Source organism: Spinacia oleracea, chromosome 2, assembly GCF_020520425.1.
Source record: "Spinacia oleracea cultivar Varoflay chromosome 2, BTI_SOV_V1, whole genome shotgun sequence".
NCBI lineage: Eukaryota > Viridiplantae > Streptophyta > Magnoliopsida > Caryophyllales > Amaranthaceae > Spinacia > Spinacia oleracea.
Genome location: NC_079488.1, coordinates 83,716,777 through 83,733,955, shown reverse-complemented (window position 1 = coordinate 83,733,955; position 17,179 = coordinate 83,716,777). Strand labels below are relative to the sequence as shown.

At 32.8% G+C, this 17,179-nt stretch overlaps 1 protein-coding gene across 1 annotated transcript; it reads left to right on the top strand.

The window, feature by feature from the left end:
- The first annotated feature begins 4,266 nt into the window (after nt 1–4,266).
- On the top strand, nt 4,267–14,617 carry LOC110789407 (protein NUCLEOLAR COMPLEX ASSOCIATED 4). Its single transcript, XM_021994064.2, has 16 exons — nt 4,267–4,448; nt 6,017–6,394; nt 6,520–6,612; nt 6,698–6,771; nt 7,184–7,245; nt 7,356–7,392; nt 8,280–8,371; nt 8,779–8,870; nt 10,487–10,567; nt 11,952–12,010; nt 12,115–12,289; nt 12,379–12,552; nt 13,151–13,277; nt 13,433–13,490; nt 13,593–13,698; nt 14,372–14,617. The coding sequence occupies exons 2-16, from the start codon at nt 6,029–6,031 to the stop codon at nt 14,489–14,491; spliced, it is 1,716 nt and encodes a 571-aa protein (XP_021849756.1). The 5' UTR covers nt 4,267–4,448; nt 6,017–6,028; the 3' UTR covers nt 14,492–14,617.
- The last annotated feature ends 2,562 nt before the right edge of the window (nt 14,618–17,179 follow it).

Genomic DNA, 17,179 nt, shown 5'->3' with positions numbered 1-17,179 from the left:
TTGCAAAAACAGAAAGACTTGTAGACACTAAGCAAAACATAGGTCTATTGACGCTATACGCGAACAAGCAATAACACCTTATGTTGTATGGCGAATTAAGGTGTCTAGGGGTACTTCCCTTAAACGACGGCTGACTTTATTATGTAGAGGTCTCGCTCGTGAACGAATAATTTGTAAGAAAGCACCAAATACAAGAACTTTTATTACAAAGTTAATTCGAAATGAAATGCTTAAGTGAAATAACACGCAAAGTGAAATAAGACGGTTGAAGAGCGGTTTACAAAAGAGTGGGATCTGCTTCCATAACTGCTTGAGAAAGAGAATAAACATGGCCACGTCACCCTTAACTTCATCCAAAATCAAACACTAATCTAAAATAAAATTCAATCCAAAATCCTACAATAATCCACGTCATGGTTCCAGCCAATGAAAAGTAATATTTTAAAATTATTTAATCTAATATACATATATAAAGGAGGCATATTTTCTGAAAGATTAGAGCGCCACCTAGGATTACTAATGGTTTCGGCCAATGAAAAACAAGATTTCTAATTTCTTTTTGAATTAAAAAAATCAAGTGTCACGTAGATATTTTAATTAATTAATTATTAATATATACAACTCCATCGAAAATCAAACACTCTAATAATTAAAAAATAACCGATTTCCACGTAGATAATTAATTAGGTGTCACGTAGATATTTTAATTAATTAATTAATTACTAATATATACAAACCATCTAAAATCAAACACTCCAATAATTAAAAAATAAATCTAAAATAAAATTCATCCAAAATCAAACAATAATCTAATATATATATGTATATATATATATATATATAAAGGAGGCATATTTGCTGAATTATTAGAGCGCCACATAGGATTACTAATGGTTTCGGCCAATGAAAAATAAGACTTTTAATTTATTTTTGAATTAAAAAAATCGATTGCCACGTAAATAATTAATTAGGTGCCACGTAGATATTTTAATTAATTAATTACTACTATATACAACTCCATCAAAAATCAAACACTATAATAATTAAAAAAAAAAATCTAAAATAAAATTTATACAAAATCAAACACTAATCTAAAACAAAATAAATAAAATTCAATTTAAAATCAAACATTAATCCAATATGCATATTTGCTGAATTCTTATAGCGCCACGTAGGATTACTAATGGTTCCGGCCAATGAAAAATAAGATTCCTAATTTATTTTTGAATTAAAAAAATCGATTGCCACGTATATAATTAATTAGGTGCCACATAAATATTTTAATTAATTAATTACAAATATACAACTCCATCTAAAATCAAACTCTCTAATAATTAAAAAATAAATCTAAAATAAAATTCATCCAAAATCAAACACTAATCTGAAATAAAATAAATAAAAATCAATTAGAAATCAAACATTAATCCAATATTAGAGCGCCACGTAGGAAATCTAATGGTTTCGGCCAATGAAAAATAAGATTTCAAAATTAATTTTGAATTAAAAAAAGTCGAGTTCCACGTAGATAAATAATTAAGTGCCACGTAGATATTTTTATTAATTAATTATTAATATTACGCATATACAATTTCATCCAAAAACCAACAATCTCATAATTAAAAAAAAAATCTAAAATAGAATTCAATGCAAAATCAAAAACTAATCTAATCTAATACGAAGTATATATAAAATTGGTATATACATAAGAGTTTTATTTAAACTAAACAATTTAATAGAATCCGTGCATCGCACGGGCTAAAATCTAGTTTTGAATTAAAAAAGTCGAGTGCCACGTAGATAAATAATTAGGTGTCACTAAGATTTTTTATTAATTAATTATGAAAATATTATGCATATACGATTTCATCCAAAATTAAACACTCTAATAATTAAAAAATAAATCTAAAATGAAATTTAATCCAAAATAAAAACTAATTTAATCTAACAAATCTAATATACATATATAAAGGAGGCATATTTGCTGAACGATTAGAGCGCCACCTAGGATTACTAATGGTTTCGGCTAATGAAAAATAAGATTTCTAATTTCTTTTTGAATTAAAAAAATCAAGTGCCACATAGATAATTAATTAGGTGCCACATAGATATTTTAATTAATTAATTATTAATATGAAACTCCATCGAAAATCAAACACTCTAATAATTAAAAAATAATTGATTACCACGTAGATATTTAATTAATTAATTAATTACTAATACATACAACTCCATCTAAAATCAAACACTCTAATAATTAAAAAATAAATCTAAAATAAAATTCATCCAAAATCAAACAATAATCTAAAATAAAATAAATAAAATTCAATTTAAAATGAAACATTAATCCAATATTAGAGCGTCACGTAGAAAAATCTAATGGTTTCGGTCAATGAAAAATAAGATTTCAAATTTAATTTTGAATTAAAAAAGTCGAGTGCCACGTAAAGAAATGATTAAGTGTCACATAGATATTTTTTATTAATTAATTATTAATATTACACATATACAATTTTATCCAAAAACAAACACTCTCATAATAAATAAATAAATCTAAAATAAAATTCAATGCAAAACCAAAAATTAATCTTATCTAATATATATTTGCTGAATTATTAGAGCGCCACATAGAATTACTAATGGTTTCGACCAATGAAAAAATAAGATTTCTAATTTATTCTTGAATAAAAAAATCAAGTGCCACGTAGATAATTAATTAGGTGCCACGTAGACATTTTAATTAATTAATTACTAATATATACTACTCCATCTAAAATCAAACACTATAATAATTATAAAATAAATCAAAAAATAAAATTCATCAAAAATCAAACACTAATCTAAAATAAAATAAATAAAATTCAATTTAAAATCAAACATTAATCCAATAGGCATTTTTGCTGAATTATTAGAGCGCCACGTAGAATTACTAATGGTTTCGGCCAATGAAAAATAAGATTTCTAATTTATTTTTGAATTAAAAAAATTGATTTCTATGTAGATAATTAATTGGTGCAACATAGATATTTTAATTAATTACTTACTAATACTATATACAACTCCATCTAAAATCAAAAACTCTCATAATTAAAAAATAAATCTAAAATAAAATTCTTCTAAAATCAAACACTAATGTAAAATTAAATAAATAAATTTCAATTTAAAATCAAACATCAATCCAGTATTAGAGCGCCACGTAGGAAATCTAATGGTTTCGGCCAATGAAAAATAAAATTTTAAAATTAATTTTGAATTAACAAATTCGAGTGCCACATAGATAAAGAATTAAGTGCCACATAGATATTTTTATAATTAATTATTAATGTCACGCATATACAATTTCATCCAAAAACAAACACTCTCATAATTTTTAAAAAAAATCTAAAATGAAATTCAATGCAAAATCAAAAACTAATCTAATATACATATATAAAGGAGGCATATTTGCTGAACTATTAGAGCGCCACCTAGGATTACTAATGGTTTCGGCCAATGAAAAATAAGATTTCTAATTTATTTTTGAATTAAAAAAATGGAGTGCCACATAGATAATTAATTAGGTGCCATGTAAATATTTAAATTAATTAATTAATTACTAATATATACAATTCCATCCAAAATCAAACGCTCTAATAATTGAAAAAATAAATCTAAAATAAAATTCATCCAAAATCAAACACTAATCTAAAATAAAATTCAATCCAAAATCAAACATTAATTCAATATTAGAGCGCCACGTAGGAAATCTAATGGTTTCGGCCAATGAAAATAAGACTTCAAAATTATTTTTGAATTAAAAAGTCGAATTCCACGTAGATAAATAATTAGGTGCCAAGTAAATATTTTTATTAAATAATTATTAATATTTCTTGTATACAATTTCATCCAAAATCAAACACTATAATAATTAAAAAATAAATCTAAAATTAAATTCAATCCAAAATAAAAAAAAATCAATTTAATCTAATATATAAAATATAGCAGTTGATATATGTGGGAGTTTTATTTTAACGTAACAATTTAATAGAAACCGTGCATCGCACGGGCTAAAGTCTAGTAAAATATAGTCGTTGTTATATATAGGAGTTTTATTTTAACTTAACAATTTAATAGAAGCCGTACATCGCACGGGCTAAAATTTAATTAATTATTAATAGTTTTAGATTACTCTGTGCTAATAATGTGCGAAATTTTGGAAATAAAACAAAAAATAAAAATTTCGTCCAATATGTGCGATTGTGCGAAAGGTCAGACCTATTTAACACAAGTACACAACACGTGTGATTGTGAAAGACTAAAAAGGTGAATTTCGCGAAAAGATCTTGCTCTCCTCCCCGTCTTACCACAGCGCCGCCCAGCCCTCTGCCCCGGCCGGCCGAACCACAGCCCACAGGTCCACGGCCCCACCGTCACCGTCACCGTGCCGCGTGCCCACTACGAGAAGCTGAAAGGTCTGCCCCTCACCATTCACGAATCATGAGTGCTTAATTTATTAAGTATCAGTAATTGTGAAAGCTGAAATTAAGTTCTCGAGTATGAGTAATTGTGAAAGCTGAAATTAATTTAACTGTTTTAATTCATGAGTTGTAATGTTGTATGAGTATGACTGTATGAGTATGTTTTAATAAGTTATTTGTTCATGAGTGCTTAATAATCTATTCTTTAACTTTTTGTTCATGAGCGGAATCAGAACCAAACGAAAATCCTCACTGTTATTCGCATTTGATTCACTAAATTGTCTATCAATTATGACATTATGTTACTAACCCAACCCCACTAAATTATCTCCAAATATGAAGGTACTGGTCCACTGGAGCCTGGATCAATGTGCTAATTTCTTCTTGTGAGGTTGTTGAAAAACCCAGTGTTACATTGACATAATGTGCAATCTTTCCTTCTTCTTTTTTTTTTTTTTTTTTTTTTTTTTTTTTTTTTTTTTTTTCTGTTTTTCGAAATAGATTTTAGTGATTATTGACAAAAATGACTTAGCTTTGCAGTTTTAAGTTCAATTCTTGCTAGACTTTTGATTATCTAGCACTCGAATTCGACTGTTATACTGTCGGTTAATTCTGATCAGTTGGTGTAAGGCAAATTTCTTATGCTTCTAATGCCAAGAATGTACTGGAAAGTTGAGCTAATTTCTTGAATTTCTTGCTGATATATTTAGTAATTGTGATGGACAGTTAAATGTGTATCCCCTCAGCACTCATTTGGTAAAATGTAACTATAGAAGTCTGTAAAGCATTGTAAATTTGCTTGGCAATGAGTAAAAAACATAGTGAGTGTAGATCGTTGAATGTCTGGAGCAGAAATTAAAGGCAGAAGAAAGATATTTAGAATGATTTTATGAAATTACAGAAAGTTAAAGAGTAGATTATCAAGTATTCATGAGTTTGTTTTGATTTTTCAATTTCTTGTTGTTGTTATAGGGAAATGGGGATTATTAGTAATTTGTTAATGAGTTAAAAGTGGATTGTTCATGAGTTGTTATTTGTTGTGGTTGACTTGTTGTTATTGGTGGATTGTTGTTTTAATTCATGAGTTAATGCATCAGTTGGTGTAACTAAGTAAGTATTGTTGGATTGTTCTAATTTTGTTTAACTTAGTGTATGTGTATTTGTTTTGTTTTGTTTTGACTAAGCAATTAATTGGATGGTACAATCACTCTAAGCAAGTTAATTATATGTTACAATTATTGCGGTGCGTTATCGATGGTGACCCAGGACCCTAAATTCCTGCCACTGGCTGTATTATTAGAACTTTCAAGCATATAAACAAACAAGCATTTGATATTTGTGTTTAGATATTTGCTATGGTGTCTTTTGAAAACAAACAAGCATATAGTAGTTGGCATATTTTTCCAAGCATTTAGCTAGGATAGTAACGAGTCAAATCTAATTGAGAATTATTTCATGTCGATTTGCTCTTTGCATATAACACACTTGATTTGCTCTCTGCATACACTACGTATGAGCTAGTTAGCTTTGTGATAATATAATTTTGTTTATATTCTAAAAAGGTAATATTAACAATGGCGTCCAAACGCTGCCACCGCGACACCAGCACCACCACAGAGTTTCTGAAAGGATGTGGACAGAAGAAGAGGAAAGGCGAAGTCAAACTGTCATTCCCAGAACTAGAAGAACTCAGCCGCCAACTTCTTGTAGCATCGTCAAGTGAAAACGAGAACTGCGTCAGAATCCTATTAAATTACACCACCCCAGAATCCGACGCTGAATTTGTCGTTCAATCCATCCTCTCTCTCCAAACCTTCTTCGCCGTTCGCCTCCTTGATGGACATGTGTTCGATTCCGGCCTCCGTACCATGTTCGATGACTTCCTCGCACATCTTATCCACATCGCTTCTTCTCCTCTCTGCAAATTTCACCTTGTCAGGGTGAGTGACTTTGCCGTTTCTCTATGTCTATTGTTTTCACAATTCCGAATAATTTTGATTAATTCTGAACACATGAATGGATTTGATGACAATGGCTTGGCTGTTATGTTTTGTTTTGTTTGTAGATGGCTGTTTTGGAAGCGATAATGGTGTTTGTGAAGCTTAACAAAAAAGGACATTTCTGTTTTACGCTGTACCAAAGCTTAATTCAGGCTCTTGTAAGTGATAACAATACAATCATCATTTGTGTGCCCACTAAATTTAATTCCTTTGCTAATGCCATATCATATTACTCACTCTCAGATTTATTCTCCCTTGGAAGTTGACTTCTTTCTTGACTCTCTAGTATCAAACTACTTCAACTACATTGATGTACGGTATGAGCCTGCCTGCCTTTCATCGTGTTTGGTTACTACTGCTTTATCATTGAATCATTCATTCATTGTAATTTTATACAACGAGCGATTACACTTTATTGGGCTGATTTCCGTGATTGTGTGGGTCAATATCATAACTTGAGCAACTGTTTACTTGCTAAAACTTTCAGTGTTTATATCTGACAAGAGTACACAGCCAAGTTTCCAACTTGGCTATTTTCTGATAAATTTTCAAGAATTTGGCCCGACAAATGAGTGTCTAAGTCTCTTACCCATGTCCAAGTGTCGAGTTTCCAACACTTAAAATAAAGAGTTTGAGTAACATAGCATATACCCTCTGAAACATTTTTAGTATTCCTACATGATCTTGTGTTTTGCCTATACTCACAAAAAAAAAAAAATGTTTCTGCAGTTATTTTACTTTCATGACTATGCAGAACATATGTAATACACTTGACAAACGGATCAGTTCAGGTACTTTAAGTTGATTCTCATCACTGTTTACTTTCTTCTTCTGCTTTCCACCATCTTTCATCTAGAAATCCTTGATGCAATTTTCAAGCACCTTTACCTAATTTTTATAGGTAACAATTATGTGACTCAAGATGGCCCACAAGCAAGGTCAGTTTGTTTTTGCTCTTGCTACCCTAATTGTTTCTCTTTTGTTTACTTGGTGCTATAATGTCATCAATATGTTCATGCCTTGTCATCTCATTTGCTCAAACTTCGATAAAATATTGCAATCTCGTTCTCTCTATGTTTTTCTTTTTCCAATTTAAAAAAACCCTGAATACAAAAGAGGAGTGGTTGACTGGTTCATAATTCAGTTAACTAATGAAGTGTCTCGTATCTTTACTTGTAATATGTGGAAGATTTTGGTTGAGAGTTGTCATGTGAGGAGGGCTACTCTTTAGTTCATACATCTTGCGGGTTGGAATAATAATTATGGGTGATGAAGGTCTTATGTTAAGCTTCTGAATTCACATCTTTCTTCTGCTTTTACTCAACCTCATACATAGAATTACTTAATTGTTTTATGAGCTTAATGCTTTCTCCATAAAATTGATTGGCGCTTGATGGGAGTTTGTCTCCTAAGTGATGGTTGTGATGCCAAAAGACAGGATATTTTTTTTTGTTTTTGAAGGATATTTTTGGAAGGGTTAGTTCTTGAATTATTGCAGAAGTAATTTGGTTTTTTTGTGAAAAATTCTAGCTTCAGTCAAAGATATGTAGAGATGTCATTTAAGGTTTACCATAGCAATTTTGTCGGACACTAGCTTATTAAGTTACAAATTTGTGGGAGACTCTCTCTCTTTCTCTTTAGATGTGTGTGCTCGTGTGTGTGCTTAGAGCACCATTTTGTAAGTCAATTTCGTCATCAAGATTATGTTAGCCTCTGGAAAGTAGAGTAAATTTTATGCCCAGTTCAACTTGGTAGAATTATCAATATTTGGCCTAAAGTTTGCTTTTTTGCTTTCTGACTTTTATTATATATTGTGTTTGAACAGCCTAGATCACTCGATAAGCAAGATCCACTTCATCCTTTCACATATTCCTCCACTAGGTGACTCAGATACTGATTTTGAAGTGTGGAGCGAAGGTCAGTACTCTTCTGAAATGATCATCTCATTTATTTATTTTTAAGTCTCTGGAAACCTGTCTCTTGATTCTTCATTTGTTTGTCTTTGCATTGGGATGAAGTGTGTCATTTGCCCATGATATTGGGGACTTATGAGTTAGGGGATTTGTGGGCAGCGTCAACTTTATCTTCTTTTTCTGTTTCACCTTCTGCCTGTTTCCAGAGGTGGAGGGAGGAGGGCAGCAGCCCCTGCAAGATTGGATTTCCTTTTCCTGATATATATAGGACATTTGGCCCCCTTATCCTTAAAATCCTGGCTCCGCCATTGCCTTTTACTATATAGAAGGGCTTTGTTCCTCAAGTTATTTATCTTCTCTCTCTTGCTGCTCTCAAATCTAAATATGTTGTCTTTATTCACAACATATCAGGCTTTTTGTCTAAAGAAGGCGATAATCAGGTGAATCCTAAGCGTAAAGAAGGGAAAGATGGCTCGGAGAAAAAAGATAAATCTGCTAAAAAGGTAAGTGCTGCTTTGTTTGTTCATGCTTTTATTGGGTATGGTGTGAAGATGATAAAAAGGAGGAAGCATAGGAATTAAAATTTGTGCGCATGCACCATCTCGTCTGATTTCGAAGATTAAGAGGCAAAAGCTCTTGTGTGCTTGCACATTGGGCACCTGTTTATGCATGTGTCGTCACATGTTGAGCTGCTTTGTTTTGTTTGTAGAAATTCGCTGTCGTTTTTTGGATCTTGCATTGATTTGTACTAATTTCCCTTGCACTATCTGTAGTCCTCTTTGCCTCAAATCTAAATTGGATTTACATATTGAAACACTCTCTAGCATTTAGAGTGAGAGAGTGAGAAATATGCATGGATCATTAAGGCTCCGTTTGGTAAGGTGTAAAACGATTTCATTGTAAAACGATTTTCCATGGAAAACATTTTTCAAGGGAAAACACAATTGTTTGGTACCTTAAAGGAAAATGGGAGAAGATGGTGAAGATTGAGGGGAAGAAAGGAGAGGGAGGTAAGGAGGGAAGAAGGAAAAGTGGTTTCCCTCCCTTTCAAATGGAAAAGGGTTTTCCACCTTTGAGAGAGTCATGGAAAATTGTTTTTCATCTCTTATCCAACCAAACAACGTAAAATGATTAAAAAGTGGAAAATTGTTTTCTATGAAAACGTTTTACGCCCTACCAAACGAAGCCTAAGTTCATCCAATAATGCTTATATTCATCATTCGTCTTCTTCATTACTTAAAGGACTTGTTTGGTAGGATTTTACCTTGGTACTAGGGTATTCCAACGTTAGTTTGTTGTGTTCTCTTTAGTCTTTAATGCTTTTGTCTTCATCGTTGTTTGGTTCTTTCAATTTCCTTTATTTTTACTTATTGTTGATCTCCATTAATTAGGGTTTGCTTAGTCTAAATCCTGATAGCTTTGGTTTGTTTATGTTTACATTTTGCACCGAGTAGACTTGGATTTAGGCCATTTTCTCTTCACCTGATTTTAGAAACTAATTATTTATTCTTGCTAGAATAAGATCAGAATAAACCAAACCAAAAAAATTTAGACCATGCCATCTCAAACCTTTTGTCCACTAATTAATGCGTAGTATTCATCACATACTACATTGGGAAAAAAGAGTTTCTGAAACTTCAAATTTGTACTTTATTTATTCTTGCTTTTGTTTTAGCATCTTCTGATTAATGCGCATTGCTCCTAGTTTGAATTTACCTTTTATCATAACAAATACTTTCTCCGTTTCTTTTTACTTGCAAAGGTTTTGACTTTTACACTATTCACCAACTCTACTTAGTTGATCTTTGGTGATTTTATAGTTGAAAAACATACTCATATGGGATCTTGTTAGATTCGTCTCAATGTATATTTCCCAAATGTCCACTCATTATAATTTTTAATTATCGGTAACTAAAGACATTAATGGTTGAAGTTATGCATTGGCAAGCACGAAAGTCAAACGGTTGCAAGTAAAAAAAAATTGAGGAAGTATTTTCTATGATGTGTAATGAGCATGACATTCTTCTGTATTTTATTCTATTATATGCTCCATTTTTTTTCATTTAATTTTATTTTTCTTTTTTCAACTATTGTATTCTTGTATATGAATGTCTTCCAGAGAGTAAAGCTGAAGCTGAAGTTTACCAAGGCATGGATGTCATTCCTTAAATTACCACTTTCGGTTGAGGTCTACAAGGAGGTAATATGTTTGCTTGTATTTGTAGTTTAACAATTTTCATAGTGAGCGGCTATTGTTTGAAGAACTGCCCGAAGATGTGCAATTACTAAGTAATTTTGAAGGAGTATTCGGTCACCAATAATATCAGGAATTTTCCAATTTCATGGCCTTTAGGAATAAATTGCATTGGTACGAAAGAATTGTTTCCATGTGGTTGCACTCGCTTTGGATGTGGGTTTAGGTGTCTGTGTTCTTAACCAGCCATTATTTTGGTATTTCTCAGAGTGCTCTAGTCGCTAGTGCTATAGTCTCTGTGCATTGTGCATAATGCACAAACTGGCTTAGTTAACTTGTTTACTCCGTACTTGCTATCAGAACCTAATCAACCTTTCTAACAGCTCTAGAAACGATACTTAAGATAGCATAGAATATGCAATGTTGTAGATCATTAATTGAGTTGTGATCCCACTGTAGTGTTAAGGATAAAGGTTGCAAGGTTTGGTATTAAGATGAAATAAAGTGCTTGCAAAAACTACATACCATAGTGTGTTGACTTGTGGTTGACAAGGATGGAATACTGGAACCAATGTTACAAGGGACGTGGTACAGTTCAAAACGGGGTACAAATTCGGATACGTGGATTGCTAGCTTGAGTGAATCGGGTACAATGGGTACGAAAATACTTATATGTATATATACGAAGTATGTTCCGATGGAGCCAAAGATTCATTTGTTCTTTTGGCTGTGAGATGTAATGGACTAAATCAAAATGGCTCTTAATACCTCTTCGCTTCCTTTTCATGAAGTAGAAGATGGTCGTGCCGTTGTCGCATTTGGGTCAATTGGAAACAACCTCTCTGCAATTGCAGGGGTAAGGTTGCGTACGTCCGACCCCCCTTCCGCTTCTTGCGGGAGCCTCTTTGAGGCAATGGGGTAATGATAATGATATATATATATATATATATATATATATATATATATATATATATATATATATATATGTATATATGTATATATGTAGCGATTTTCTTCAATATTGCATAAAGATCCAATAATTCCCAAAATACGTTACTTTCTAAGTTAATTCCCACCATACCGTCTACGTCAGCATGAGTGCATCTCCTAGTTTTATATTGTTCCAAATTTTCAATGCTTCAATCATCTTTAGGCTGAGGAAACTAATATGAGTTACGTAGTACATGAGTGCATCTCCTAGCTTTATATTATAAATGTGAAACCATGGGATAAGGTACCTCTCGGGCTAGGAACCTGAGTTGGTTGATTGACATGGAATCCATGGAGATTATATTAACATTAATTATAATTACTTTTGAAGTCTGGAGCAATTACCTGAAAACTATGTTTTTATTTCTATTTTTTAAATTAATTTATTTATGATGGTCAGGTGCTCGTCAAATTGCCTCAGGCTGTCATTCCTTATTTGTCCAAGCCGGAGATGTTATGGTGAGTTTTTTTATGCAGTCTCTACTTTCCTATTGCTCCATCCTGAATTTTTTATAAGTTCTTTTTCTTTGTATAGTTTTGATTTGTTTTCTGCTGGTTTTCAGTGACTTTTTGACAAGATCCTATGATGTTGGTGGAGTTGTCAGTGTAATGTCTCTGAGTGGACTCTTTGTTCTCATGACACAGCATGGTATAGAATATCCTGACTTCTACCAGAAGCTATATGCACTTTTAGTACCATCTGTATTTATGGCAAGACATCGCGCTAAGTTTCTTGAGGTGAGGTTAGGTACATTTGTGGGACTTAGCTCTGTATTTTCCCTCATAACCAAGTCTTTGACTTTTGTTTTATTGATTTGTATATGTAGCTGTTGGATGTCTGTTTGAAATCCCCTCTTCTTCCAGCATATATAGCAGCTGCTTTTGCAAAGAAGTTGAGTCGACTGTCTCTTGTAGTATCCCCTTCTGGGGCACTGGTTATCATAGCACTGGTCCACAATCTTTTGCGGAGACATCCATCAATTAATTGTTTAGTTCATCAGGTGGATCTTTACTCTATTGCCTATTTGCATGTTTTTGTGAAATGGTCAATATATTGCCATGCATGATTTGAAGTCTTTGTTTAATTAGCTTCTTGACTATTTCTTTCATTATGCTATGCAGCTTATTCAGCTTCATGTCTTGTTCACCTCCTTTCAAATAGTATTATTGAACTCGTGTTCTTTTCATTGCTCCAGCTTTATTTTGGTATGCAAGAAATAGTTAGAAGGCTAAGCCATGGAAAGATTTGCAAAATTGACTTGCTATCCCTTCTCTAGTTTTGTAATTTTTTGTCTGCTTTTCTAACTTCCAATCTAAACCCGGCTTGGAATAGTACATACTGACATGCTTGTAACCTTTTCTGAACTTCGCATCAAATCTTTTGTATTCTTTTTTGTAACCTTTTGTGACCCTAATTTGTGGTTTATCACGATATATATTGTTGTAGGATTCTGCTTTGTGCTTCATTGCACTTCAGAAAAGCTCCTAGATTATAGGAATTGTCCTTATATGGGGCATGTTCTCATAAGTCATAATAGCCCTCTCACTTGTAATGTTCTGGACCTTTTGTGCCTTTAACTTCTATTTCACCTTTAACAGGAATTCCATGGAAAAACTTATAGTCATTATGGGAATGCTGATGTTGCCTCTGACATAGCTAGAGGAAAACAAGGAGTTGATGTTTTCAAGGATAAAGAAAGTGATCCTTTAAAATCAAACGCGATGAGTAAGCATCTCCGATCGTTTTGTGTTTACAACTTTGGTTTCATTAGTGATCCATGTTTGTTTCTCTCCAACAATGTTTATGTTCTTATTCCACATCAATATCAATAGCTTTATGCATATATATTGTCCATTCAGTAACAATCGTACTTGGCACAGGGAGTTCTCTTTGGGAGATTGATATGCTCCGTCACCATTATTGTCCTCCTGTTTCTAGGTATATATTTGATATTACTATCAGTTACTTCAGTTATAAAAGGTCATTATGTATATTAAGTTGTGTCTAATATAACTAATTTGTTCTGATGCTTTTCTTTAGATTTGTTTTGTCGCTTGAAAATGACTTGACTGTAAGAGCTAGAACTACAGAAATGACGGTTTCTGACTTCAGTTCTGGTTCATATTCTACGATATTCAAGGACGAGGTAATATACGAACACTTGAGAGTTTAGTTGGTAACTCATTCCTTATTTAAATATCTCATTCAGAAAATAGATTGTCTTCCTTTAAAATGTTAAAGAAAAGATGCGTCTTGTTGAAGAATTCGAAAAATTTCTGAAGACAATCCTTTTGTTTCTCGTGTGTCATACTAAATTAGCAGCAGGAAGTTTGTGTGAGTTTATGTGAAACCTGATAGAATTAGGACCGGAGAGTTTTCATTATGTAAAGATAAAATTGCTAACCAACAACTAACTTTTACTGAAGTTTGCGACAATATCATTGTAAAAGTTAGTTTAAATTATCAAATTTAACCGGTGACGGTTAGCAAATTTTCATCTGTAAGAGGTAAAAAAGTTGACACAACAATTCTTAGGTCAGCACATTGTTTAAAAAGAGTTTTTAGTATATACAATGTTTATTGAATAGTTAAGACTTAAAGAGTATAATTTTGGCTAGAATTAAGAGTTTAGTTCGTAAGAAAGTCCTAAATAGGAGTAGTGGTTGGTGGTGCATGATATGGGTCTACTGGATATGGGTTGGAATGTTAAGGTTGTAAATCATTTTTTGGGTTATATGATTATCATCTTACTTGCCAAAGAAACATATTTTTATTTTTTTTCATCTCACTTGTTGAACTGGTGGAATTTTCAAATGCAGATGAGACGAAGGGTTAAACAAGTTCCTCTGGCGTTCTATAAGACGACACCAACATCCTTGTTTTCAGAATCGGATTTTCCCGGTTGGACTTTTAATTGCGAACAGTTGAAAGTTATGTAATCTTATTATTGTAGTGTGTAATTTAGTTTATTTAGATAATCTAATAACAAAAGTTTAAATAAGGTGTTTTATTAAGCCTTACATTTATTGTTTTTTTTTTATATATATAAAGGAAAGGTTCACATATCTATAGTCCCCCTATCTCAGGGAAAGACCAATAGATAAAATGATAAACAAAAGAAAAACAACTAAAAAGAAAATAAAACTACAGGGGATAAACTAAAATTAAATAAACTAAAAAGAAAATAACTAAAGAAACTAAGCTTCTCAAGGAAGCTACTCATGTGGTTGTGTCGGCAGAGCGTCACCGACAACCGTTCATTCACCAAGCAAGACCAACAAAACGGTGGACACCTTCAACGACCACCGCATATGACGGGGACATCTTCAACGACCACCGTCGACAGAAACGGAGGCGGTGGCAGCAACAAACCACCGACATGGGTCGAAAGATCTAAACTTCACTGCGGCGGCAGCAACAAACCACCTACGAAGAAAAGGCCGATCACACAGGCAAAATTCATGTTTTTTCCTTCGAATTTTATGTCAAAGCATCTTGTGATGCAGGCCATGGCTAAAAGCCTGTCAAGAAGCAAGTAGTCTTGCTTGAATTTCCAAAAGATCAAATCAGAGAAACTAAAAAATCAATATCAAATTCTTCACAACCAAGAAGGGGGACATGGAAGGAAGGAGGTAGAGCAGTAGCATACATGGAGATGAAAAGAAGAACTGTAGAAGGGGGGGGGGGGGGAAGGTGAAACTCTTTGGACTATTTTGAGAAATCTAAACCATAGAAGTGTTGTCGGTGGGAAGATAAGTACAAGAAAAACTTTTGTTACTTGAGAGCCTCTCTCTCATCCTTTCTCTCTCTAGAGTTTTTCAATCTTTAAAATCATTTATTGTTTATTGTTTTATTTTCTTTTGTTTATCAATTGTTGCTACGTGAATGACCCTTTTTCTCTATTTTTCCTTTTTTTTTTCCTTTTTTTCCCCCTCTATTTTTAATGTTTCTTTTTCTTTTTTCTTCAGCGGGATAAGTCTTTTAGAGGCCCGACCTATCTTATGAAATTTGTTTGATTTGGTTTGGGCCAAGTTTAAGGTAGGCGGGTTCGGGTGCAATTGGGAGTTTTCAGACGTTTAAAGCTAACTTCCTCTCCAAGCTTTTTCAGAAGTTTTAAGAGACGTTTAAACAGAGCTTACTTCTCAAGCTAACTTTCTCTCCAAACTTTTTGAGAAGTTTTGAAAAAAAACTTTCCCCCCAATAAATACTGCTCCATCTTTCACAATAAATAGGAACACAAAATATACATATAATACTTTCACAGTTTTAAAAGATGTTTAAAGAGAGCTTACTTCTCAAGCTAACTTTGTGTTCCAGTTCAACTAAGACTCCCTCGCTGACATTATCCTTAAATTCTTTATCCTTTCTTCTTTTAAACCCTAACCACTTTAATTCTCTACGAAATATGGGTGTACTTGTCATAAATAGATTTTATGATCCCCCAACCACCAGAAAGGAACCTCTCCTTTATAAACCCTCCCCCACCACTCCACTTTTACCCACAAACAATTCACCACTCAAAGAAGTTTCTCTCCACTTTTACACACAAACAATTCACCACTTTTACTCAACGAGCTAACTTTCTCTCCAAGCTTTTTGAGAAGTTTTGAAGAAAAAAAACTTTCCCCCCAATAAATACTGATCCATCTTTCACAATAAATAGGCACACAAAATATATACATATAACACTTTCACAGTTTTAAAAGACGTTTAAAGAGATCTTACCTCTCAAGCTAACTTTGTGTTCCAGTTCAACTAAGACTCCCTCGCTGACATTATCCTTAAATTTTTTATCCTTTCTTCTTTTAAACCCTAACCACTTCAATTCTCTACGAAATATGGGTGTACTTGCCATAAATAGATTTTATTATCCCCCAACCACCAGAACGGAACCTCCCCTTTATAAACCCTCCACCACCACTCCACTTTTACCCACAAACAATTCACCACTCAAAGAAGCTTCTCTCCACTTTTACCCACAAACAATTCACCACTTTTACTCAACGAGCTAACTTTCTCTCCAAGCTTTTTGAGAAGTTTTGAAAAAAAACTCCCCCCACCCCCCAATAAATACTGCTCCATCTTTCACAATAAATAGGCACACAAAATATACATATAACACTTTCAAGTTTTAAAAGACGTTTAAACAGAGCTTACTTCTCAAGCTAACTTTCTCAAATACCATAGATGATAGAACCACCATCTGCATCAAATCTCAGCTTCCTTTTATTATTGTTGAATGCAGGGAACTCCTAGAGTTACTGCAAACTTGCTTTTGAGGAATGGAGTACCAATGCTGTAGGTGTGATAGCATTGCAAAACCAACAAGGATAAATCATGACTTCAATATTTTGCAATCCCCACCCCTAGTCCTATCAACTATTTCGAGGTTGATTACATTAGGTCAGTGTAATTGCTTATCTGCAACTACAAACTCTACTCATGTCTTTAATGAGGCTTGCTACCTTAACTATTTCAAATAAACAAAATACAAGAAGAAGAGGACTTCTGTTCCATTCCAACCCTTTATTGTAAAACATTCAAAGCATCACACAAGAAGAAGAGGTGAATAAGGGCAATGTAGTATAATTGTCCAGCTGCATATCATTTAACAGAAAAACATGGCG